This window comes from Neltuma alba, unplaced genomic scaffold, assembly GCF_004799145.2.
Source record: "Neltuma alba isolate B1F8T4 unplaced genomic scaffold, ASM479914v2 tig00012511_pilon, whole genome shotgun sequence".
Taxonomy (NCBI): domain Eukaryota; kingdom Viridiplantae; phylum Streptophyta; class Magnoliopsida; order Fabales; family Fabaceae; genus Neltuma; species Neltuma alba.
Genome location: NW_021636978.1, coordinates 30,007 through 55,819, shown reverse-complemented (window position 1 = coordinate 55,819; position 25,813 = coordinate 30,007). Strand labels below are relative to the sequence as shown.

General features: G+C 35.5%; 4 protein-coding genes across 5 annotated transcripts; 1 reads left to right on the top strand and 3 right to left on the bottom strand.

The window, feature by feature from the left end:
- Positions 1 to 78: 78 nt before the first annotated feature.
- On the top strand, positions 79 to 3,405 carry LOC114727861 (pentatricopeptide repeat-containing protein At3g04130, mitochondrial-like). 2 transcript variants are annotated; one of them, XM_028914631.1, is made up of 2 exons: positions 79 to 173; positions 1,819 to 3,405. In XM_028914631.1, the coding sequence occupies exon 2, from the start codon at positions 1,855 to 1,857 to the stop codon at positions 3,385 to 3,387; it is 1,533 nt and encodes a 510-aa protein (XP_028770464.1). In that variant the 5' UTR covers positions 79 to 173; positions 1,819 to 1,854; the 3' UTR covers positions 3,388 to 3,405. The 2 variants fall into 2 exon arrangements, with proteins under 2 accessions (XP_028770464.1, XP_028770465.1); XM_028914632.1 differs by lacking the exon at positions 79 to 173 and adding an exon at positions 1,631 to 1,698.
- Positions 3,406 to 4,239: 834 nt separating this feature from the next.
- On the bottom strand, positions 4,240 to 10,096 carry LOC114727862 (protein root UVB sensitive 5). Its single transcript, XM_028914633.1, has 15 exons — positions 9,851 to 10,096; positions 9,562 to 9,630; positions 9,104 to 9,258; positions 8,610 to 8,710; positions 8,010 to 8,068; positions 7,814 to 7,860; positions 7,652 to 7,730; positions 7,494 to 7,566; positions 7,207 to 7,296; positions 6,146 to 6,205; positions 5,938 to 6,051; positions 5,788 to 5,848; positions 5,583 to 5,701; positions 5,338 to 5,430; positions 4,240 to 4,885 (listed from the first exon to the last, which is right to left on the bottom strand). The coding sequence occupies exons 1-15, from the start codon at positions 9,994 to 9,996 to the stop codon at positions 4,655 to 4,657; spliced, it is 1,497 nt and encodes a 498-aa protein (XP_028770466.1). The 5' UTR covers positions 9,997 to 10,096; the 3' UTR covers positions 4,240 to 4,654.
- An 892-nt stretch (positions 10,097 to 10,988) lies between these two features.
- On the bottom strand, positions 10,989 to 16,282 carry LOC114727863 (thylakoid ADP,ATP carrier protein, chloroplastic). Its single transcript, XM_028914634.1, has 10 exons — positions 15,829 to 16,282; positions 15,048 to 15,104; positions 14,369 to 14,431; positions 14,206 to 14,262; positions 14,045 to 14,128; positions 12,815 to 12,883; positions 12,630 to 12,742; positions 12,356 to 12,525; positions 11,792 to 11,870; positions 10,989 to 11,395 (listed from the first exon to the last, which is right to left on the bottom strand). The coding sequence occupies exons 1-10, from the start codon at positions 16,168 to 16,170 to the stop codon at positions 11,296 to 11,298; spliced, it is 1,134 nt and encodes a 377-aa protein (XP_028770467.1). The 5' UTR covers positions 16,171 to 16,282; the 3' UTR covers positions 10,989 to 11,295.
- A 4,177-nt stretch (positions 16,283 to 20,459) lies between these two features.
- On the bottom strand, positions 20,460 to 25,542 carry LOC114727866 (vacuolar cation/proton exchanger 3). Its single transcript, XM_028914638.1, has 11 exons — positions 25,136 to 25,542; positions 24,668 to 24,735; positions 24,520 to 24,548; positions 23,265 to 23,461; positions 22,916 to 23,128; positions 22,705 to 22,830; positions 22,163 to 22,279; positions 21,890 to 21,943; positions 21,677 to 21,793; positions 21,452 to 21,542; positions 20,460 to 21,130 (listed from the first exon to the last, which is right to left on the bottom strand). Exons 1-11 carry the CDS (start codon positions 25,403 to 25,405, stop codon positions 21,078 to 21,080), a joined length of 1,335 nt encoding a protein of 444 aa, XP_028770471.1. The 5' UTR covers positions 25,406 to 25,542; the 3' UTR covers positions 20,460 to 21,077.
- Between the last annotated feature and the right edge of the window lie 271 nt (positions 25,543 to 25,813).

The following is a 25,813-nucleotide window of genomic DNA, read 5'->3' as shown; positions in this document are numbered from 1 at the left end:
AATCCGTCTCTCGTCTATCTCGTCTCAGGTTGCGAAAGCAAGGTCCACGCAAATTCCCACTTCGGTTACTCCTCACCTCCTTCCCCTTCCGAGCTCATCAAATCGCACAGCGTCACTCAGTGCGCGACTCTCGTTTCAGCTGCTCGCTCCGTCTCTCGTCTCTCTTGTCTCAGGTTTGTATTTCTTTCTATTTTTGTTTTTTTCGTAATAATTTTTGGTGGTGAGAGTTAATTTGATGGCAGTATAAATTAGGTTTGAAGCTTGGGGTAAAAATTGGATGGTAATGGATAGAAATCTTAGATGTGATCTTTCGAGTCAAAGTCAGGAACTTTTCTTGGCTTATAATGAGATAGAGCATCGTCTTCCATGAAATGTAGTGGGAATAAATTGAATGAGGCTTGTGAGTTACAACTTATACTATAGAGTATAGACCTAGGTGTGTTTGTTAAGATTGTTGTCTGCTGGAACGACCACCACCACTGTAACTCATTGCGCATTAACAATGACTTTATACTATTCCTTCCCATCAATGTTTACATATGGTTTTCGTATTTAAATTGCTATGTATATCAATTTAAATACGAATTATAAAGGAATGAGACAGAGAAGGGGGACCAATTGAGAGAACGGACATTTGAGAAGGTGAGGTTGATAAAATGAAAATGAGTGGGAAGAAAGCGAGATGGAGAGAGAGGGATGGATGGGAGAGAAGAGGTGATATTGGGAGACTGAGTGTCATGGTGGAGGTTAAAGGGATCGAAGAAGTGGGACCTCAGAACAAGTACCTGCTTCTAAATCTTAAGTTGGATGCTCAGTTCATCGGTATTGTTCTAATGGGATTATGGGATATGCTTGATATCAAAATGTGATGCTCGGAACTTTGATTGTGCACGCATGCACATGTTTTTCCTTTGACTTTTTTTTTTTTCAATTAAAATTTTTCTTTGATCTGTTCGATGTTTGATTTGATTTGATAAGGTTTTGTTGTCACTCTCACCTGATTATAGGCTGAAGGGATTTTTATTGATGTTCATTACATTATTTGTTGATCTTGCTGAGTACTTGACCTCGCTACCTTGTAAGTTGGTTGTTGGTCAATTTCATAAAATGATTTGCTTCAGGGTATTGACAGTTTTGATTGTCTTCCATCACTAAGGAGAAGCCTAGGGATATGCCAATGCGGCATTAGGTGGGTGCATATATCTCTTTTTTTTTTAGGGGGGGGGATTTCGAAGTTTTGGGCGAGCCTCTTACCTTTTGAAGGTCATGAGACTAGAGGGTCATTCTCTTTCTTTTCTTGTTCTTTTACTGTGTAATCGTCTGGATATTTCTAGTTACATATAAATTAAGAGTTTTGAAGGTTCCATCATATTCCCTTTAATTCATAGTCTTCAAAGTAAGGAAATTTGAGGAAGGACATGGGCTTCTCTCAATGGCATCAAATAAAATAGTATATTTTTGCAACACCAAAATAGTGAAGGAAATAGGTTGAATGTGCTGATACTTGTGCAATATTTGGTGAAATCATTCACTTTATTTTGTTTTGGTTCTTGTTTAATGACTGAGCAATGCTGGCGCAGAAATTAGGTTTCAGTTTTCAGAATTTGTTATTCACTTAAATATCTTGAAACTGCTAAAGTGTTAGGGAATTTAACCTATTTCACACTTGTGGTTGTTGTACACGAGGTTATATGAACGGTGAGGACCATATTTCTTTGTTGGTTTGCTGTTGTAAATTGTTTACCACATAAGATCTTAGTTTTCATTTGGAAGTTTCATATCACTTGAAGCTAATCCTGTACTCTTTTTTCTGGGCAGAGTACTGTTATCTTTTGGCTCTTTACTTTGGGGTTGATGTTTGGAGATTTCTTAAAAGGCATCCGCATGCAGGCAGCTTATGCTCGTACTTTCTCTTGTGTGGGTTGTCATTCTCTTAGGCTAAGAAACTTGTGTTCTCTATCAACATCTTCTCGCCTTGTAGGAGCTGGGAACTTTCAGCATAGAGAACAATGTGAGGGCCATACAAGATTGGATGGTTTTGATATTCTTATTTCTAAAGCTAGCAAAGGTAGTAGCGATGATGAAATTTTTCAGTCTCTTGTCAATGACCGAGCATGTGATGGTATAAATGTGTCTCACGACCTAATTGAGGTATTGCTCCATCGATTTAAGGATAATTGGAAATCTGCATTTGGAATTTTCAAATGGGCTAGTTTGCATTCTGGCTTTAGACACTCACCTGAAACATATGATATGATGGTTGATATATTAGGTAAAATGAAGCAATGGGGCAAGGTGAGGGATCTCCTAGAAGAAATGAACCAGGGAAGTCTCATCACTCTCAATACTATAGCTAAGGTAATGAGAAGGTTTGCAGGTGCAGGGCAATGGGAAGATGCTGTTAGGATATTTGATGAAATAGAAACTCTTGGATTGGAGAAAAACATAGAGTCCTTGAACTTGTTGATTGATACCCTCTGCAAAGAGAACAATGTGGAGCAAGCTCGTGCCATCCTCCTGAATCTGAAGCAGCACATTTCACCAAATGCTTACACGTTCAACATTTTCATTCATGGATGGTGCAAAGTTAGGCGTGTAGATGAGGCACATTGGACCATCCTGGAGATGAAAGGACATGGCTTTTGTCCTAGTGTTATAAGCTACACGACCATTATCCAATGCTATTGTCGAGAACAGAATTTTAATAGGGTTTATGAGCTCCTTGATGAAATGCGAGCTCAAGATTGCTGTCCAAATGTGATCACTTTTACAGGTATCATATTTGCACTCGCAAAGGCAGAAAAATTTGAGGAAGCTTTGCAAATGGCTGAAAGGATGAAATCTCTTGGATGTAGGCCTGATGTACTTTTCTACAATTCCTTGATTTATACGCTGGGCAGAGCAGGCAGAGTATATGATGCCACTTATGTATTCAAAGTGGAGATGCATAGTGCTGGTCTTACCCCAAATACTTGCACCTATAATACAATGATTTCCATGTTTTGTGATCATGCACAACAAATTAAGGCCTTTGAACTGCTCAAGGAGATGGAAGATTCAGGACTTTGTAAGCCTAATACTCAGTCTTACCATCCATTGATCAAATCATGCTTTAAAGCTGGAATCATAGACAGTTGTTTGAATGATATACTGGATTACATGGTCGATAGGCATAATCTTTGTCTTGATATTTCTACATACACACTTATAATTCATGGGCTTTGTAGAGCAGGAAAATGTGAGTGGGCTTACTCAATATTTGAGGAGATGATTGATCGTGGCTTAGTGCCTAGACACAGAACTTGCCGTTTATTGTTGGAGGAAGTTAAACTGAAAAATATGTATGAAGCTGCTGAGAAAATTGAAGATGTCATGAAGAAACTTTAATGAGTTTCACTTTTTGTTGGAATGGCCGTGCTAATCCAATCTTAACTTCTGACGGATTGTTGACTTGCATTATATTAGTCATTAAACACATAAAATTACTTTAAACTAATCGTCCAAAATAAAAAAAGTTGCTTGAGATCATTCAAATTCAAATGACTCAACTTGCATTGTTGGGAATGCATTTGATTATGTATCTAAATTTTATAATTACACTGATTTAGGCTGGGTGGGTGCTTTTTATTTTTCTTCCAGACAAAGTTAACAAATCATATTTTAAAAATAATTAGTTAACGTTCATATACACAACTTATACCACGTGCCACATACCTAATTGTAAAAATATTGGAAGCTCCTCGGCATTTTTGGAGATTCCAGAAATTATGGAATTATTCAGACCAAAGCTCATCTATCACATTTGATGGCGGATGCTATTGGGGCAATGGTTGGTGGTGGTGTCGGGACGTTGGCGGAGTATGGTGGTGATCGGTGAAAATAATGGGAATAATAGCCTCTATTGGTGAACACATTTCCAATCCATCCATTTAAAAATGTTTGTTACCTAAATTTTTACTGTCTTCTTTTTTTCCCCTTTTTAAAAATGATGGTCACTTGATAGAATTGAATTAACTATTTATTTGCAGTTTTATCTTTTATTAAATTTTTACTAAGTGAAATATTTCACATTTAAAGTTATATATGTAGAATACGGATTGAAGAAGTTATTAAGTGACCTCAATTACCCTTGTATCAGTAATACTTGAACAGATTTTTCATCCTGCTTCCTTAAAGACCTAAAGTAGTTTTGTATGAATTGAATCCCTGATATTATAAATATATTAACCAAACAGAGTGTAAGTGAAACAATATATGCAGTATTGTGACGGATGTACAAGTGAGATAAAGATATCATCAGTTCAAACTGTTTCGTAGTTTGCAAGCTGAATCTATTAAAAAGAAAATTTGATGATCTGGCCTTAAACAAAACTTGACGAGTCAATGATAAATAGACATACAAGTTAAACACTAGTTCAATATGAGATATGCTTATATGTATATTTATGATCTGTGATTGATTTGTTCTATAAACCTAAAATTTCCCCGCTAAGTATATGACATCCAGCGAGTCCATGGGTGTGTGAAAATAGATAATTGCTTGCTCTTGGTGGTTGCAACTCTTCGGCAAGCATGGTCTCATTTGGCTGATCCAAGTTTTGGGCCTCAGTTCTCAAGATCATATCAGTGATGAAACAGTCTCAGCTTTCAGGAGCTAAAGAGGGTCAATATCATCAATGGAGATTCTTCTGGGAACCTTCAAATTAAATTTCTGTGTATCCCATCCAGCCTCATCCAACTTCTGAATAAAATCCTCAAACTTATCTTTCAACTCCATCAGGCTACTAGCAAGTTGATGACAAACATTGCCCTTGCCATCCCAATTCTCACTTAGCCAGATAGCCTGCCAAAGGCTTCGCAATACTGAGACACTTGTAGCTCCAACCTGCAGTATGATTCTGAATCTGTAAAAATGAAGCATTCATTGTGCAATAACACAACAACAATTTTTGCCTTCAAATGATGGTGTTATCGTGTCACTAAAAATTTTGACAACCATATGTGTTTGGAGATTTATTTAGTTAAAAAGAAGGCACAAGGACTTGGAAGTAGGGAATGGGAAAAGGAACAACATAAGTATAACATTCACGTGCGTCATGACCCTTCATATTCAAGGGAGGTGCCACTAGAAATAAGGGCATTGGACAACTCCGTAGAATTTTAATCTAAAAAAGATTGTGTGATTTTACAACCCATGAAGGTGAAATTGGAATGAAATCATACTCTTAGGTTTCAAATGATACGAAAATCTAGAGCATTAAATTGATAATGGCACAATCTCTTGAGGGACAAAATAGGGTCTTTGTTTAGATTCTTGAAGGAAATCTAAAAGCATACCTTAAAAGAAACATAAAACCTCAGATCTTTATGCTGCTGGTTCACTGTGAGGATATATCTCTCATTCGCGTATAATTTCACAAGTGTCTTTATCTGCTCCGTAATAGAAATGTAAGAAAAATAACAATGATGAGAATAGCTTTGTAACTTTATAAAAACTCAGCATAGAATATAATTTTGAAGCTCATAATGCTCCCCTGCCCCTAATAATTTTCTGAGAAGACAGTGACAATGATTCAATATACCATGGAATGAGATCTCTCCACACCATCCATTTTCTCCAATGGCAAGCCAAAAATAATTTTTGGCTTCATGAAGTTCTGCCACGTTAAAATGTTTTCTTCCCTGTTGCAATTCACACATCCTGACATAAACCCATCCAGCAAATTAGGTATTGATGTGAAGGGAAATAACTAATACCAAAAACTGTATGAATTTTGTGAATGCGACCTGGAACAGTAGAGTGCGAAACATGTGATTTTACCAGTATGCGAGCACGCTTAAGATTTATCTGTTGAAAAGCGTCATGCAATAGATACATCAATGGATAAACACATCACATGAATATATTCCTATCCTTTTAATAATATGCCCACTTACTGTGTTAAATTGGAGGACAGAAAGGGATTCATAACGTAACCAAAGATGCAAAAGCCGTATAGACATCCAAGTCAAAGATATTGTAGAATATGATTTTACTAGGTCAGGTGTATCCTGCATTCAACCATCATTAAAAGTATTAAATTGCTCGGCAATTCAACCCAAAAAAAAAAAGTGGTCGGTGGTCTAGAAAACTTGTGTACCCTACCAATATCAATATTCCCAAACCAAGGCCAGTCAGCTGAGCAACCACTTCCCAAACTTCTTCCTGAAAAATTATGATGAACCAATAATAAGGAAAATAGCTCTATATTTTCCAACAAAGGCATAGAATTTCAAGTTTCTTTTTTACATGTATCAATCCTTCATTTAAGTTGCAAACAGGAAGGCAAATAATAAAGTTCATCAACCATCGTAAAAATTTGCATGGTGGCAGATGAGTGCAACAGGAAACAAATAGATCTTCAGTCTAATTCTTAGCAAGCTAAAAGTTTCCATTGAATTTTAAGGCTGTCCTTGGCCAGGATTGGGCTAGGTTGTGCTCAGGATAAAGTTAACTGTCATAACCTTTTCTTTAAACAAGAAAATAAGGCCCATGCATGCTGAAAATGTCTAAACTAGTGTGTCCAAAGGATAATTGCGCACAAGTAATCACGCAAGTCAGTCAATCAAAGAGTCTTCTATTTCACATCTTATTTTGCATCTGATTACTCGCTAACTTGTCCGCATCAGATATCATTGTATCTTAGCATAATTGAATGTCAGTCTTACGAAAGTTACTACTTTGTTTATGCAAAGTCATCAATTGAATTTTCTTTAAAGAGTTATGTATTAGGTGGTGTAATAAGTCAAGTATGGGCAGTTATCTGGTCTCTTCAATTTAGACAAAAGACCATATGGAATGAAGACACAAAGAAGTCAGTAAACTAACGTTCCTACAAGGATTTTCTGTCGTTCAGTCTTTTGGGTTTACATTTGTATTTTCATGATCGTTTGTCTTCACAATGGTTGGAGATTTTGGCTAGCAAGATTGTGATTGCGCTACTACTGTTGTCAAGATATGATCTAGCTACATTTAAAAATTATTTCCTTCCTACAAGAACATACATATGAATGGGGAGGAATTAGATAAATGACGGTAAAAGTAAAAACTATAACATGTAAATGCAGTTTGAATACAATTATGAAGGTTTTACAGATTTATCGTTACTAGTGAACACATTAGAAATGAGAGTAGAATTTATCTTGAAAAATGTTACGAGAGCATACCTTTGCTGCTACCTCTCCTAGATTTCCTGAAATGGCAAAATGGTTTTGAATCACACGAAAGGAAGGATCTTTTAGCCCTCTTGCAACAGCCTGTTTGAATGTCAAATCAAAGAAATTTAATCTTTTACAATTACGAACGCATAAAAGAAGCACCCCACTTGTAATAATTACTTGTAGTTGTGTTTCATTTGTAGCTTTTGTTTTAGTTGTCTTTGAAAAACAATTTGTCACCAATATAAGCACTGATTTCTAACAATAGAACATATCAAACCTGCAAATCGAAGTACCTTAGTAAGATTTCCTGCAGATGCTAAAGGAAGGAAATAGGCAGGATATAGTTGAGTTGTCAAATCAAAAATACTGCATGAGAGATCAGCACACTTAGTCTAAAAATAGCATGATTTTATATACAGATTTCCATAAAATCAAAGGCTTATTAATTGACCTTCCTGCACTGCCAATCAAGTCTGCATACATTCTCCATTGCTTTGGATCATCATCAAAAAGATTTCCGAACCTCCCACCTGGAAAAGATAGCAAAATATATTTATAAATAATGTTTCAGAATATAATATTCTTCTTCCTTTAAATTCCTTCATTTCCAGACCGATAAGTAGTCGTCCAACGGCTCCAATGCCATCCTTTGATAACCATCTATTTACAAGTGAAAAGCATGCAGTCAATCATATAGAAGTAAAATAAGCAAATGATGGTGGAAAAAGGATAAGTTTCATGTTATAGTATGTATATAAATGGTTCAATCGTATTAACAGCCAGTTTAACCACTGAAATTGATTATTCACCTAATGGCGGCAGCAGAAGCAACAGCAGTGCTTCCTGAGAAGGAGCCAACACCAACTGCCTGCAAGTGAAGGAGAGATTTTGACATGAAGACAGCACAGATATGTAATTGTCATTCACTTCATTTAAATAGCAGACAGACGGTTTCAAACAGATGATGGACATCATTAAGGAGCACAGGTGCTCAACTCTGAGCTGGACGTGGCAATCAGAAGTAAAACCTTTAACAAAAAGGTTCAAAGGAACGGAAATAGCAGTTAATTTAGAAGAAAGAATCAGCGCATAGCACATCATCAATTTAAATAAAGATGCATAAAACGCTATGCTAACAATCTATAACACACCTATGCCTCTTGATCTCCCTTTCCCCCTCTTTGACATGTAAAATGGAGGCACTGTGCCTAGTAATGATCAAAGTTAATGCTAAACATGCCAAACCGCACAAAAAGGAAACACCATTGCCAATTACTCACAATGGAATAGAGATTATTGTCTGGAGGATGATTTTTCAATTAAATGGAAATGCCGCTGACTATTTAATTTTCATAACCTATTAAAACATTCCAAGTAAAAATCCAGTAGGCCGAGTGGGACTGACATGCCTTTAAGAGACTCGAAGTGACCAAGGCATGACATATCCATCCAGTTACATTGGTAGGGAACTGTAACAACATGTAGCACAAGTAATCATCTGAAACCGATCCTGCATCAAAAGTTCAATTAAGGAAACAAACAGTTTTGCTCGTGAGTTCATTTGGTCTATGAAATAGGAACTTCATAAGTTTCTCTGCCATTAATCATCCACAGAAATTACTTATGATTGCCTCTAGACCTCTAGTCATGTGCAAGTCACCATTGTGTATTTTTCAAATCATTAGACACATTGTTTTACTCATGAAGAAATCAGAGTCCATCCAATTTTTCAAAGCTGTAAAACAAAAACACTCAAATTCGGTTTATTCATATAAATCTTGTGATTGCTTAGCTGTTTGTCCCAGAGAAAAAGGAAAGAAACAACATGGAAGCTTTTTGGCATATTAATATAATAGATTAAAAGGGAAAAGAAATGTACGTCATATTGCCGCTGGTTAATCACCTGGGAAGCCTTCGGGTAAAATGAAGTCTTTGATTGTACGTGGAAGCCAGTTTAGTGTTTTGTCCTGGGAATTGAAATCCGGAAAACTGTTTGTTGTAGGCCTATCTTCCTCAACAGTAATAGCTAGCAACTGCGATTGATCATCCACTTCGTATCTGCCCAAAAGAAATAGAAGAAAGAATAATTTTTATGAGAAAATTTGTCCTAGCTGAAGCCTGGTTTGGAGAAGGCATCTGCTTCGAAGGTTATGAATTTGAATAATGAAGTCTAACACAAGAGCATGGAAGTATTAAACCATGCCAATCAACAGGTGAAATTATACCAACCAACGGATGTCCATTATATTTTCTTTCAGCAATAAGCAATTCTTCTAACGTGTTAAGGGTTAAAAATTAAAGAATCTAAACCTACAGAAGCAGAAAATATAAAAAGAACCCTGAGTGTAGTTACGTGAAAACCTCTTAGTAGTACCATTGCTATATTTCTCAATCCATACCGCCTGTGACTGTGAGGATAAGTCTTGGACTCTGGGGAAAAAAATATCATATACAATCAAAAATCAACACATAAAAATGGTTAATTTGAATGGCCATTTTAAGATATTTAAAAGTCACGTTTCTTTCTTGTCTGCAACAGATGAATTCTGAAAATTTGAGTTGAAATGTCTTAATGCAAACTGCTTCGTTAACTTTCAACAAAAGAATAGATTTGAATAGGATCCACCCTACGGATGGATAAATAATTAACCTCCCACTATCAACTTCATCTTCATCTTTGAAATTGGAATGCGCAGAAGAGCATTGAATTTGAAGACAGTGAGGAGTGGTTCTCTTGATCTTCCTCGAAGAGCTAAAAGAGCTTGCAGAGAATGAGCACTGCAAGCTGTGAGACATCGAAATGTTGGGAGCTCGGGGAGGTTGAGGTTTTCTGCCTCTTCGTCTTTAGCAGTAAACGCTATCACGTTCTGAACTGAAGAACCGAAGCCATATACAGATGAGATGTCGTCTTTCCGTGACCCGCCACGTGAATGCAGTAATCCTCCTCCAAAATGCAATCGAGAAAGGAAAAAAAAAACTAATTGCAAAATTTTTAATAATTTTTATTATATTTGGGACTGAAATGATAACTAACAGTAAAAATTGTTAATTATAATAATCTATATTACCAACGGCCCACTTGCTTCACATGTTGAACCATAAAACACTACTAATACTTAGTTCTTAATATATGAGTTATTTGTCTTTTAATTTATTATTTTTTTCTCAAATTAATTTCTTTAACTTATAAACATACATAATAATTAATTAATTTATCAAAATTTTTTAATCTATTTAAATTAGGAACTGAAGGGAATATAATACAAACTATAATATAATATGGGGAAACGCTTAAATGTGTGCATAATAATGAGCAACTGAGTCATTACTCCTTTCCAGTATATCCAAAAACAAAAATTGAATCATTCCGTTATGGATAATTTTATAAAAAAATAAAAGAGTTGTCATTATTAATTTAGGACCTGTTTGGGATAATGGTGAAAATTACTTATAAACACATTTCATATAAACCAAAACAAAACTCTCTTCTCATATTTGCCTCATATCCCGTAAATTATAATTAAAAAACTACTTATAAGCTCTTCTAAACAGGGCCTTAAACGATTGCACATAGACATAAACTTCAAATACAATTCTCAATTTACAACTGAGGCCTCAATTGACATTTAGAAGACACTTTTAAATTTTTTGACCTGACTGTCATGAATTCACTTTTAGACTTAAATTTCATAATGTTTTTTTCCCCCTAGAAGTATCATTCAATCCACATTAATCCCCTTATATGGTTTAGTTTCCATCCAAATCTGAATTCAAAACTCATCAACCTCTGAGAGAAGGAAATCTTACCTCTAGTTTTAATTATAAGATTTTGTTTGTAGACTACAAACAAGGTCTTATAATTAGAATTGGAGGTAATATTATAAAGAAATGTAAGAACAAGCGTGAAAACATACTATTTTACTTGGCATACAAAGTTCCAGAAGCTGAAGATGAATTTAGCACAAGAATACAAGGTGCCAGGCAGAAACTTCTATCCTATAGAACAATTCTCAGAGACACCGTTTGAGGATATCTGATATGTCGCTCTTCAGCAGTCAAAAATGAATCCGAGGACCAACTTCATCGTTTATTTGTTTAGTTCTGTTTCTGGCGATTCTCCTCCGTAATTGTTTGGAACTCTTTCTCACTAGCTGCAATTGCCCGTTTAATAAAGTCATATGTGGTAAGCCTGATGCTGTAGAGAGAAACAAGGGAAAAATTCAGGTGACAGAGAACAACTTGGCTCAAAATAGAATACATAAGAGACAATGGCAAGCTCTTTTCTTGATCAATGTACGGTCAGTTTCAGAAAAGATTCCAACCATTTTTATGCCCACAAGCAAGGAGTTATGCTGTGAAAACAGGATTTATCACCAGCATGGTGACAAAAACAGAATCTATAGTAACCAAGAAACAAAATTTATACTAATACAGACAAAGCAAAGACTTTCAAGTCACTGACAAACAACAATGAAGTAAAACATGAATCTAAGAATTGCTTTGAGGTGATAAAAGAAGCCTGCAACAAAAACGCATCAGTGTGCCGTAGAGTTAATTATTTCTACAGGCAATAGAAGAAGATAATGGGAACCTGCTGTTTGGGAGGGTTTTCAAAGCATTTGGTATAAAGCCCCGGTACAAGCCAATAACTCCCTCGCGTGCCATGATACCTGCATCAATGCAATTATTTACTTGACATTAGTACAAATTACTGAACTATTACAGTTGAACCAACTAGATAATTCTGAAGTATGCCAGAAGAGTATTACACCAATACATACACATGGATTGGGATCACATATGCAAAATTCTTAGAAAATGTCTAGGTAACTCAATAGTGACTTCTCGTAGACTTGAGAGAATCTCAAATAAAGACACCAATAAAGTTGTAAGTGTTCAATTACTTCATCGCCACAAACTTAATTAACATGTACCAAGGACTAACCAATGAATTTTAGAAAGTGAAATCAAACGAGAAAGCTGGATTTTGTTTTATATATATAGCACAATTGCATATAACATATTCTGCAGTCGGATCACTACCAGCACTCATATTTGACGGTTGGTTAATGTGAAAACTAGTAAAGGGAGAAATACATGCATGTCTACCAAGTAATAATTTGCAGATGCTAAAAGTAAATAGCAACAATGTAACCTGAAAGGGCATCTAAAACTGTCTTATAAGGTGTGCCCTTCAATTGCATCTGCCTTCGTACAGTGTCCAGAGGATAGCATGTAAGGGTCGCAAGAGATGCAGAAAGCACAGCTGTGATTAGAGATGTTTCAGTTCTCTTTTGATATTTTTCTGGCAAAGATTTCTTTAATCTAGCACCCAAAGAAAATCAGGATGTTTCAGAATCAACATTCAAGTCCATTCTCCTTCAAATTGTCAAAATAAATAAGTAAATAATAGACGCCCATGGACTTACAAGTCAAAAACACAAAAGTTCACTGCAATATACGGAGCAATTCCAATAAGAGAAGGCCCAAGGCCGTGATAGAATGATGCCAAACCTTCCTCTCTTAGCATGCCCAAGGCGACCTAAAAATACTCAACAGTTTTCATACCACAAACTAAGATCATGCAACAAGCAAAAAGGCCGGTCAATCATACCTGTGACATGGTTCGATAACCTGGTTCAACTGCTAATCGTAACCTCAAAACGTCTAATGGATAGGTCACCTAAAAAGATCATACCAGATAAGATACATGCACTGCATTAAGGAAATATTAAAATTGTACTCAAAATACTATTTTGGTCAAAGAATCTAATTAGTCCAGCTATATACTCCAATTCTCTATTTAGTCCCTAACTAACTTTTTTATTAGAAAAAATAACGACTCCATAAGTTTAAATCATAGCTAAGTGATACATGTGAATTAATTTTGACTCTATGAATAATCTTGTTGATGTGTACTGTTTTTTTTTTTTTTTTTTGGCCAAAAGTTGATGTGTACTGTTAAGTGTGACTGACAACCGCACCAGTAAATGTAGATGTGGAGAAAAGTCAGCTAGCTTGGGCTTAAGCAAGTTTGATTTACATGGCATTTTTCCTCTCCTTAAAAACATGAAGTCTCCTTATTTAACCGAAGTAATCATTTTCTGTATTTTTTCCCTACAAAAAGTGAAGGGTGCAATGGCCACTCGCCTCCATTACCAGTAGTATATCTAATTCTTTCATTCAATCTCAGTCAGGACAAGGGGATTCTTCATATCTCACATTTTGCTGGAACAGAGAGAAGCTAACAGCACACCATGGCTAGACATGGTTTAGTACTGGTGGCAACCTTCATTTGATTTTGGGGGGAAAAAAATCCTTCACTATTTACTTTCTCTCAACTTCTACCTCTTAGTCTTTACATGAGCTTTTTGGCACTTGACTACCCGATCGAGATGTGGCCAGTAGAAGATTCAAAAAGTTATTTAAAGCTTCAAAGACTTCTCGAACAAGCAACTGCAATATGACTCGCAAGGACAGGGAAATTTAAAAAACAGGTCAGGCATAGTTTCCTTAGTTCTCCTTTTTTTTCTTTCTTTGTTTAATTCTGCAAGAAAAGAAGTTTACATTCTGTCCACACGTTGATCCTAGTTTTTAGTACAATCGCTGAAAACTTCCAGCTAAGTTTGAAGAATTTAATTAGTAGTTGCTAGTTGCGCTAGCAATATTTGACAGAGCATTTTGTATTCATATCTTCGAAAACAAAATTTGATTATGTGGATGTCATGCCAGCACAAGCACCTGCACTTAGAAAGTATAAAAACCTACAAAACATAAACCTGTAATAGAACTAATGACATGATGCCAGAAACTTCCCAGGATACAAGCAACAAATTTTACTTACAAAAGTGGATGTCATGCCAGCACAAGCACCTGCTGCAAGTCTTCCAACAACAGATAGCTCACCATCCTTTCGCCTGAACAATTTCTGACCCACAATTAAAACTTTAGACTCGAAATAGTGATATGGTATTTAAAGTTGTTGAAAGATAATTAGGGCACAACCTTATAAATTTCATATGCAAAAAGCTGGACAGCACTGTAAGGTATCACCCGAATAACCTGGAACACACAAGAGGTAACTCTTAAACAGGTTAAGTGACTATGCAATATTATCAGGAGAAATATAGACTGAAGTAGCAATATGGTCTCTCCTAATATTAGATACCTGGGGGAGGTTCCCCTTCCAGTAACCTCTAATGCCTTCTTCCTTTCCTATAACTGTTACAGCCTGTAAATCATGTTGAGGTCAGCTAAAATTTAAAGAAATGTTCTGGCCAGAGGAGCCCAGAGCGAGTAAGATGGGAAAAAGACAAAAGACATGATACATCGAGCATCTCCATGAATTTATTCAGCAAACAAATGTTTCAAATACATTTTTTTTGCATCTCGATTAATTGAAAACGTGAACCCCCCCCCCCCCAAAAAAAAAAAGGCCTTAACCCATCTAATAGTAATTACTGGTACGATTTCATCATATCAGCAAACTGGAAAAATATAAAGAGCCCCAAATATCCCAATTCTCAAATGATTGAGTGATACCAAAAATAAGTTCAGGAAAGTATGTATAGTTGGTTTCCATGATAACCCTGACCCAGCAGGCTGTAACAAGCAAAATTATATGAATTTAAACATGAGGAGAGCTTCAGGCCAAAAAAGAGAACGAAAAAAGTAGAGAGGAAGATTATTATTACAAGAAGATATCCAATAAGTAGGAAGTTTTTAGAACCTAATACAAAATAGCATATTTTAGATTCTCTAGACTGAAACATATAGCAAAATTTTAGCCATTAAAGTATCTAATACATCTTCTTTTTTTTTCAAGGTGAGATGGAATCATTTATCACCTCAATAAAATTAATCGCCTTTTTCGCACTTTCTTGTCCAGCTCGCACTCCATGAGTCTGAAATACATTAGGTCATTCCAAAAACATCAACCAATTTAAACCCAACAACCATACACGGAATGAACATCACGATAAAGCAAAATTATTTGTCACCAGCACGGAAAAGCACTAAAGAATTTAATGAATAATAGATGAAAAAAAGAAACAAGATATCCAGCGTCACCCATAAACCCTACAGAAAAAGTAGAAATGCTTCCGAATATGATAAAGACATAAAAGACAAATTCAATAGAAGAAAGTGAAGCACACAAACTAAAGAGGAGAGCAAGTGGAGAGGAAAATAATCGGAACCTGCATAATCTAATTTCCCATATTCTTAGCAACTTGTTTATGGCAAAAAAAATTGACAGCAAAACAGTTCAAAAAAAAGTGACAACAAAAAATATGAAAAAGAAAGTAAAGACAAATATAACGCATAGATTATAAACTTCGCAAGTTCATAAGCCTAAATATCTTATCACCAAGCCAAATCTCGATAAACTAAAATTCCCAACATCACCCAAATATTCACACAACTGGCTAATGTTACAAAATGCATTGGATACGAACTAATGGTAAGCGTATTTAGCTGCATTCCTGAATTTAGTAAACGTACATGTTTGGTTCCAAGGAAATAATGTACTCGTTAAAGTAAGCATATTTTCAATTACTAAGGCTGAATGGTTTAATATTTCAATATAAAACCGTTAGTTTACTATAAAATAGAAGCCTTAGAGAGAACCTGCATAAGAATTTTGATACGGTCGAGCGGAGCCGTGACAGTCTTGGCTGCAGCGCCTGCAATAGCGCCGGCGAGGAAGAGCGCGGCGTCTTTTGGCACGAGTGCGACCATAGCAAGCGGATGCTGCAAGAGCTGGGCAGAAGTGGGAAAGAACTCCTTATCCAATTTCCGTTCTGCCACAGAAACGCAAGCGAATTTACAAGGAGTACCGCTGCGAGTGAGACTGAGGCTAAGGCTACTACTCTTGTTCTTCCATAGCGGTTGAGGGTCGTCGGAGGCGCACGGAGAGCTGTTGAGAGCAGGGATTTTGCACCATGCTACAACGGCTCTTTCCTCCGGCATGGTGGAGATGAAGGGATGAAAGGGATAAGGCAGAGAGAGAAAGAGGCAGTAGCAGAGAGACAGAGGGCACTGAAGGAGGAGGAAGGAAAGCCGACGACGAGACGAAACACAAGGACTTTGGCTATGCCAGTTTAACTCGGTGACTGTCCGGAGGAGGATTAAAATGTAAACTATATACTTATATATTTTATTTATATTCTTATTAACGTTTCCTGTTTAATTCAATGCAAATAAAAATAAAAATTATAAAATTACATTTAAATATAATGTAAACTTTTGTTTTGAAGGAGATTTGTTCATATTTTCAAAATAGGAAAAAAAAATCGTATAATTTAGTTAAAGCAGTATTTTTAAAATCAAAATATGATACATGACTACACAAATAAAATGAAGTATCCAATATTATTCGGTTAAATTATCTTTTAAAAAAATTGATTACTATAATTTGAGGTGCTTGAAAATTAGCGTTATATTTAACTATATCATGACAAGACCACCAAGAGGCAACTTAGGTTAAAGGTCTTTAATATAAGATATTATTTGACTTTTATTTTGGTCCTAAATATAAGACCCCAATCTATTTTGTCTCTCATATTTATCCATTTTTTCCAAGATAGTCCTTTAATAATGGTAGTTCTAGATAACAAACTTGATTAGCAAGAATATTTTAGAAAAAAACAACACATATTCATTACAAATAACTAACTTAACTAAGTTCCTTAATCTCCTCAAATTAGTCAACTGAGTCTTATAATTAAAACCGGAGGTAGTACAATAAGATATAAGACGTGAGGTTTTTAAAGAAAAGGATTTTGATGATTTCAATTTTCAAGTTAGGCTAGATCCATTTTCCTTTTATACATTACATGGACAAAAAGAGTAATAAGCCGTCCTCTTTAGTGTGATTTGTCATGCATTTTATTTTATATATTATACCTTTCTCATTTTAATATAAGAGTTATATAACTAATTTAGAGAGATTAAGAAAATTAATTAAGTTAATTACTTGTAACATGTATATTGACTATAGTCTTTAATCATGTGTGTTGAAATTATCTTAGTAAGAAACCTTTGCAATCAATAAGGATATTTTAAAAAAATCATAAATTTGAGAAACAAAATAGATTAAAGTCTTATATCTAATATTAAATTCAATTTTTAACTAGTTTTTATGCTAAGGTGGAAGTTAGGTATCATACATATATGTGTGTGTGATGTGATAAAGGTTTATTATCTGCTACCTTCACCGACCCCTAGTTTAATATTTTCCTCATATCAGGCTTAGCTCACCAAATTTCCCAAAATCTCTAGTTTTTGGAGAAGAAAGATTCATTGTTTAACATTATTGTTCATTATTAATAATAAAATAAAGGGGTTGGTTTGCACGAGTAAAATGAGCTACATGTGCTACACAAAACCTACACTTGATTAGCTTTGCTGTTAAGTGTTAATGGCATCTCTTTCAGCTTTGAATTAAACTGTTTGTTTGGTACGCCAAAAAGTGTTTTTTTTTTCATATTAAAAAACTGAAAAAGGTAGGTACGTTTCTAATTTTCTTTTTAGAAAATATTACCTCTGGTCTTATTTATAAGATATTATTTATAATTTACAAATAAGATTTTATAAATAAGACCGGAGGTAGTACTTCTCTATCTACCAAACAACGCAATAATTATAACCTTTTGATGCTATAATATGTGCTTCATATCAAGGAAAAATCTAGACAGCTCAAACCGTTATAATAAACGACTATGACATTTTTACACTCTTTTAAAATTTTTATGAGCATTTTTGCACTCAAATGAATTTATAGTGTTAGACATTCATTGCAAATACTTTACGAGTATATTTATATCTTAACCCTATATTATAACAAAATAGTAGTGGCAAAACATAGGACAAAGCCTTACATTATAAAACACAAGGCGCTTCACCAAATTTAATAAAACATTGATAATTAATCTAAAAAAATATTATTGTCTTTTTAATGCGGTTTTTCCTTCCTTTCTCTTCCTAATGAATTATACCAATCAACAAGTAATTTGTCAACGACAGGTTGTCTCAGTGATAATGTCACCTGTCATAAAATCTCATATTTTGACTTGTTAATAACATGTTTGTGTTTGTGCACGATTTTAATTGTATAAAATAAAAAAATTCAAGGAGTAATTTTAGAGTTATAAATTTTTTGAACATTTAGCTAACTTCAACTAATTTGAAAGTGGTCTATAGAATCTTTGATATGGTATATGACTATTTTGGTACAGTTTAGTATTGAGGCAAGAAAGTTATAGACACTAAACAGTTTTTCTTCAGACATACAGTATCATTAAATGATATCATGGTTGTTAATTTCTTGCTTTAACTTGTAAACTCAGACAAAATGAATCAAGAGTTGGGCATAGAAAAATGTGTTAACTCTACTTAAATTATCTGTAAAAAGATTTCTTTTTTCAATTGAATGATGGTACAAGATCTTGTTTTTTGGAACTTAGGAAAAGGGATATTCATTGACAGTATTCGAATTCAAAGAACACGAGCAGGGCTGCAAGCAGGGGAGGAAATTAAACTAGAAACACATCAGCACAAAAAGGCTACTTAACGTTAGGGCCAAGCTTATGAAACACTGCAATCACATGAATGGTAGATTGCACCAAGGCACCCACGCTGTGATAAAGGAAGAAGGAAGGTTGGGTTTCCTCCCAAGCGAAGAGCCTTTTGCTTGTTGCTTCCAACAACTTCCAGAAAGTTCATTCAAAAGATGCAAGCAGCCCTCCGTAATTGGATGTCCTTGGCATATTTGATGCTCCTACGGTCCTAAATATAAGACCCTTATACACACTATAAGGGTCTTATATTTAGGACTAAAGAAGTATTTCAGTAAGTAATCCCAAACATAAAGCGCAGTAGCATCCCAAGTGAGTCGACATCTGTTTGTCTTTACAATATATAATCAAGTGGTAAAATTGTTATCAAGCGTTGATTTTAGTAGAAGGGGTTTTGGCCATTTAAGCACGAAGTCTCTAGTTCAAGAGAGTTGCCTCAATTGAACCTGACAATATTCGAATCTGACATAGCCACATAGCCATATTGGGGGGTTTCGGAAAATTGCTTATACTTTCACTAGAAACAAGAAAACCCAATCGAAATGCCTGCCTAAACCATCAAGTTATACTGCCTTTAGCTAAAAGGTTGAGATTGAATATCACCAGTGATTGAGTGAAAGTGACACCATGACAAAAACACAAGGAGAGAAAAATTTTAAATAATTGACTAAAAAGCAGAAAATTAAACAAAGATATAAATACTTTTCTTTAAACAACTGGAGTCTTGAGTTAAGAAGACAATATAGTATTAAAAACCAGACCGATCCGGTCAGGTTGGACCGAAAACTGGCCAACTGGTCACTTGACCAGTCCAGTCGGCTAAAAAACCGACAAGTGGGTCGACTCGATGCGACCCGCTGTCACTTGGTCAACCTAGTTAACCCGACCAGTTTGGTGGGCTAACCTAGTTATATTTTTTAAAAAAATTCTTTTAATGCTAAAAAATTATTAATTAGGAATAAATGATTGTAGATAGGAATATTTTGCTGCCATAAATCTATTTTGATATTTTGCTTGAAAGAATATTTAGTTATTTTAATAATATGATATTATGATGTCAATTTGTCAAGAAAATTATAGGAAAAATGGAAAGAAAATATAAGTATATAATTATTTTGTTAGACATTCAAGGTATTAAATTGATATTTACTCTTTTGAGTGACGTAATGAGAATTTAAAATAATTTTAAATTTTTTTATTTCTCATCGGTTTAATTCCGATCTGACCTACTAACTCTTAACCCACCATCTCAATTGGTTCAGAAACCAGTCTAGTTTTCAGTACTTGGAAGACACACAAGATGGCAGCAATTTTGGCCAAAATAGAGATGATGTTGTGTCTTCAATTACCACACTGCTGATCTGCACCTAAAAGTAAACAAGAAGAAATAAAGTGAATTTATTATGGACCTCTGTAATGAGCAACGTGCCTCGAACGTTTGAAGGAACAATCAACATGGGAGCGAATAATTCAAGTACTAATATTGTAGTTTTAATTTGTTCTGCAAATGATTCTTATTTGCAAAGAAGTCGAATTAATAGAATTAATGGCCAAACAAAAAGTAAACTTGCAACTGTCAGTGTGTCAGAGTGGGGTCAGCGTCCATGTTCTCTAACTAACGAGCAAGGGAGAGAACAAGAACAGCATGTGACAACAGACTCAGCAAGCTCAAGGGAATCTTGCTAATGTCGGAATGATTAATATATTTTTCCCCAGTAGAATGTTTAATAGAATGATCCAACAGTTGGATCAAGTTTTGGCTTGCCCATTGTATCTCAAAATAAATAAATAAATAAATAAAAAGGGATGAACAGCTTTCTCATACTGAGAATTATTACAGGACAGGTGTTTCACATCTCAAAACTCACCCTGAACCTTTTTCTTTTTAACAAGATGAACAGACAATTAAACCTCAATATCTTGCTAACTACATATACCGACCTTCCATCATTAAACCATTAGAACACTCCTAGAAGCTTCTGCTATGCTATTCATAGATCTTACGAATACTAGACGAAAATCTCAGACCCAACAGCACTTTCAAGAGATTTATGATTATGTACACGGTCTGCAATCAGCTTTCCTGCAAAGTTAATGCAAACTTCTTCACATTTCCCTTTCGAGTAGGCAAATCCATTGAATTTGTTTGAAGTTAGTATAGAAGCTCTCGTCCTTCCTCTCTCACGAAGGGACCCGAATAGGTCGTAACCTGCAATGAAACTTTGTCCCTTGCTCATTCCAGAGTTCATGCATGGGCGCAAGTGATTATGTTTGCACAGCTTCGCAACAAGAACTCCAGTACTAAGCTGCTTCAGTCGCGGATTTAAGGATCATGTTTGGAACATCAGCTTGGTCTGGGAAGAGGAGCCGATCAATGTTAGATATGATTGACATACTTGGGATGCAAAGGAGCCATATGAATACTTGACAGATGCATGTTTAGCCAGTTCTTACGTAAATAATAGACCTCATTTGACTACAAAAGTTTATCGGCCCCCATCACTCATACCTTACAATGGCTTATATTAAATTGTTAGTAACTGTAGCCCACTATAGTGCCATATAGATGAATTTGACCAACCTAATAGAACATGCATCCTTCTAGAACCCAAATACTAGTTACTTGATTTTGAATATTTATGTAACCCCCAAATTAAATAGCATGTAATACTTACTGGGTGGTGTTCCTTGTACAAAAAAGCATGCCCCAATAACAACGTAGCAGAGCAGGAGAACAAGGCCTTTCATGTAGTGAGAAGTCCCATCCTACAAGATTCATAGTGGAAAAATTTGTTTCATCAACAAACTGAATCAAGAAATGATATCAAAATGTGTGCGCAATTTAGTTCCCCCCCCCCCCCAATCCTTCCCAGTTCAAACGATGCCAAGTGAAACTATACCTGTAAAGTGAAGGATGGGACTAAAATAGCCAAAGCAAGAGAACCGGTCTCAAGGAGATTGAAGTCAAGGTCCATTTTGATACCCATCATCCAAGCAATAACCACACAGAGAGGAACCTATGTTGTAAATGCATGTTCTTGAAGTGAGCTTTCGTTGATTCAAAACTAAAACCAAATTAGAACAGAAATTTCATTATAAAGGTATATTCTTACCACAAACATGGATATCTGAGTTGCAGAACCTAAAGCAACACCTAATGAGATGTCCTGCAGTCATCCAACCTATTAGTTTAATTTCAAGGAAGTTGCATATTAAAATGCAGAAGGTATAGATTCTAGGGAATCTGTGCGTGCGTGTGTGCATAAAATAAATTTACAAGAAAATGCACATTCACAAACTGTGAACGGTGTGACTTGCTATATGTGTTTCCATGCACGGGCCCCAACATCTAATAAGCAATTTCATAAAATTATCCGAGTCCTCACCAGTTTGTTCTTCAAAGCAAATATGATTGCTCCTGCATGTTCAGTTGCATTGCCAACTATTGGCAACAAGATAATGCTAAGGAAGCTGACAGAAAGGCTCCATGAATCTGAAGCACCCTGCCGAGATCAAAAAGAATGTTAGTATATCATGAACTACTATCTCCAGTCCTTAATATAAGACCTCGTTTGACTTTTATTTTGGTCTTAATTATAAAACCCCAATCCATTTTCTCTCTCATATTTATGAATTTTTTTTCCAAGATAGTCCCTCTAATAATGATAGTTCTAGCTAATAAACTTGATCAGTAAAGATATTTTAGGAAAGACAATACCTATTTATTACAAATAACTAACTTAACTTATTTCTTTAATTTCCTCAAATGAGTCAACTAGCTCTTATAATTAGGATCGGAGGTAGTATTATTTTATGACAATCAAAATGAAGTTCATAGTCCTTTCCATATCATGTCAGATGGCAAAGAACTGCTACTTGTCCGCTATGCAGGTGCTTAATCAAGCATTTAAGAGCTGAACTCAGTTACCTCAATTGTTTCCACCACAAATTGAGACAAGATAGCAATGAGTACAGTCAATGCAGCAAGCCAAGCAATCCCGCTCCAAAATCCTATTACAGCTGTTTCTGCAACGTTATCATTATCATCTTCTTCCTGATCAAAGATAGATGGTATTGAGTATACATCTAATGGACGCAAACACAATCAACTTCATGGTTTCATAATTTAAGATGCCTACATCCTCGGCTTCAAATAACCGGCGATGGGTCCAAAGTTGAAAGACAAGGTAAGCAAAATACGCTGTCAGCATCACAATACTTGCAGCTCTTGACAAGTGGAGAGATGAGTCTGCATTGAGAGTAGCTGAGGTACCAGAATATCTAAACAGCAAAGGCAGTAAGTGGCACAAAAATGCCAGCAGCAGCATAAGTGAGTTCACATCTACCTGTTTCTGCGAGTTCATTAACCCGGAAAAAAAAAAAAAAAATCAACGCAGGATATTAGTCGTCATTTGCTAAGCATGAGGGGAAAGAATTAAGATCTAACATACATGATTGATATTGAATGAGGCTTCAGGGCGGCCTTACCCTATCAAATTTTTGTTCTACTCTGATGTTTGCTATTCCACCACTGAAGAGAGAGGTTCCAAGAACTAAAAGAAGGTTTGAAAGGATTGAACCCAAGAGAGAATACTTGAGCACAGCTATTTTATTATTTTTGAGAGCAAATATTGCTATTATGAGTTCTGTGACATTGCCAAATGTTGCATTCAAGAGTCCTCCAACTGTAGACCAGAAAACACAAAGCATCAGTTACAGCATTAAGTGTTCTAATATCATAATTTAATTGTATCGCAATTTGCAAGAGCATTATTTCTACAACTGTGATATGACCATTTCCGTGCGCAAAAAAGAAAAAATAGTTATATGACCACTTCCAAGAGCACAAATATCAGAGTTGCAATGTTGTGACCAAAAAACCAAAGAAGCAATACAATTCGATATCAATTTACATTCCAAGATTGAAAGCACAATGAGTGATAAAATTTCTAGCCTAAGTTATAGAGACATCATCCAAGCGTGTTGAAATTAGATAGTAGAGACATCTAATTTTCAACATATAAAAAATCCATTTCCTAAAACGAAATTGTGTCTTAAGTAACGTTATACAAAAATACCCCCAACTCATTTAATTAGAGAAAGTACACACTTTTTCTTTCTTATTAATTTTGATGGAAACAAACTATTTTTTATTTGTTCAGATCAGTATTTAATACATGTTGGTACCTTTAGATTAACATGGCGTATTTAGGACGCTGAATGTTCAGATATAAGTGGCAATAATTTGAATTTAAAAAAATGAAAATTCAAATTGGACTAAAGTAATATTTTGAGAATAGATGAGAAATTTGTGTAATCTCCCAGTAATTCTGATTATCTGTGAGTAATTTACTCAATTTTTTTCGTTTTGTGTCTTTATTCAGATAAAAGAGAAAATTTAGGAATTAAAGTTGCAAGGCTGAAATGCTGGTATGTTTTCAAAGAAACTATCAGATCACGCCAGTTCTGACGTGGGTAGTAAAAATCAGCTCACAATAACTTTTTTAAATACTTAGTTTCACAATTTGGCTGCATCATTAGCCATACCAAAACACATCTAATCTATCTTTCTCAGTCCCTCGACTATATTATCATTCTCCGTCTTTTCAACCTCATGGTTCATTAAAATTAACAAAGGGTTGATATTAAGGTACCCAATAATCATAATGTCGACCATGATTAACTATTTTATACATAGGAAGAATGCATGCGAGACAATAATAATCAAATAGTAGGTTCATACCTGTTGGACCCGTGTGATAAGCTACTTGTCTGCGATATTTGAATTAACATTCACAAAGGGAGAAAGCAAAACCAAAATAAGAACTTGTTCAACAAAGAAAAAGAATTTGCACAACCAAAAATGCAAGAAGTTCATCAGAATTCCTTACTCTGTCAAGAAGCTGACGCGTTCAGCTAGTGGTGTAAGTGCTAGTAAGCTCAACGCAAAAGCCCAAGGCTGTTTGCAACAAATCACAAAAACACCAAACGCTGCAATTAATTCTCAGGATACCCCGAATTTGAAAGTACAGTACTTTTCATAGTTGCTATTTCTTACGCCCAACCCAATATCATTTTCTCCCCAGACACATCATTAGGACACTCAAGACCCATTAAGATCAAAAAAGCATTCTGCAGAACTAAATCGCACGCACTAATAGACTTCAGCAAAGATGTCACAACAAATCACAAAGCACCATAGCCACCAAACCTCAATAGCTGCAGTGCACTTTACATATACCCAAATTTCAAAACATTTTAAGAATTTTCCTAGCTGGTTTATCACACACTCAGTTTCATTTTCTTATATCATTCTTCTAGTCTTCCAAACAACAAAACAAGCATTCCACATCACTTACTCGACCGAACCTGTAGACTTCAGCGACGATGGCAAAGGGAATCGCAAGAAAGAGAATCGATAACTTGGTGCCGAGAATGACCTCCTGGAAATTGACGAGCAAATTCCTGAGTAAACACCACTGAACTTTGGAAACAAGGGTTAAGTCGGATTTCTTGCGCAAGGAAGAAGAGGACATGTTATGAGCAGTCCTGCCATGCCTCAGCTCCCTGCTCAAACCCTTGATGTTGCCATTCTCCATGATCACTGCCTCTTGTTGAAGAGTAGTCATCCCTTAATTTCTGGTGGCCAAAGATGATAAACATGAATTGAAGAAGATTGCTCCGTGACCAGCTATTGCGCTGTAAAACAACAGGAGTGACGGGAGATGAATAAAATGATCGTATCGAAAAAAATAGGTGGGGAACCTTTTTTTTCAATAATCATTTTAATTCTTTTTGCAAACGTTTAACAATCATTTTGATTGAGACAACAGAGTACGCATCTTCCTCGAAGTTTCGCATTTGGGATCCTATGTCATTAGATGCATCCCAACGTGAAGATTATTATTAAAATCAATGCCCGCCACCAGCAGAGGTGTTCAAAGCCGGTTCGTCCCAGTCAGTCCATTCCGGTTCCGGTCTTATTGGGATGGGACGGATCCGTCTCGAAATTTTTGGAACGGGACAAAAAAAGAATC

Bases quoted from the DNA above. Each gene is read 5' to 3' on its own strand.
- LOC114727863 (XM_028914634.1), bottom strand. From the start codon at position 16,170: ATGCCGGAGGAAAGAGCCGTTGTAGCATGGTGCAAAATCCCTGCTCTC. The intron at 14,432-15,047 runs GTGATAAATGAT...CATGATTTACAG, and splicing joins AGGCGATTAATTTTATTGAG to GCTGTAACAGTTATAGGAAA. The intron at 14,263-14,368 runs GTATCTAATATT...TGTGTGTTCCAG, and splicing joins GGAAGGGGAACCTCCCCCAG to GTTATTCGGGTGATACCTTA.
- LOC114727862 (XM_028914633.1), bottom strand. From the start codon at position 9,996: ATGTCTCACAGCTTGCAGTGCTCATTCTCTGCAAGCTCTTTTAGCTCT. The intron at 8,069-8,609 runs GCATGTCAGTCC...CTTCACTTGCAG, and splicing joins TCACTTCGAGTCTCTTAAAG to GCAGTTGGTGTTGGCTCCTT. The intron at 5,431-5,582 runs GTATATTGAATC...ATTACGGAGCAG, and splicing joins TGGAGAGATCTCATTCCATG to ATAAAGACACTTGTGAAATT.
- LOC114727861 (XM_028914631.1), top strand. From the start codon at position 1,855: ATGTTTGGAGATTTCTTAAAAGGCATCCGCATGCAGGCAGCTTATGCT.
- LOC114727866 (XM_028914638.1), bottom strand. From the start codon at position 25,405: ATGACTACTCTTCAACAAGAGGCAGTGATCATGGAGAATGGCAACATC. The intron at 23,129-23,264 runs GTAAGGCCGCCC...ATGAACTCGCAG, and splicing joins TAGAACAAAAATTTGATAGG to AAACAGGTAGATGTGAACTC. The intron at 21,794-21,889 runs GTAAGAATATAC...TTTACAACATAG, and splicing joins CTCAGATATCCATGTTTGTG to GTTCCTCTCTGTGTGGTTAT.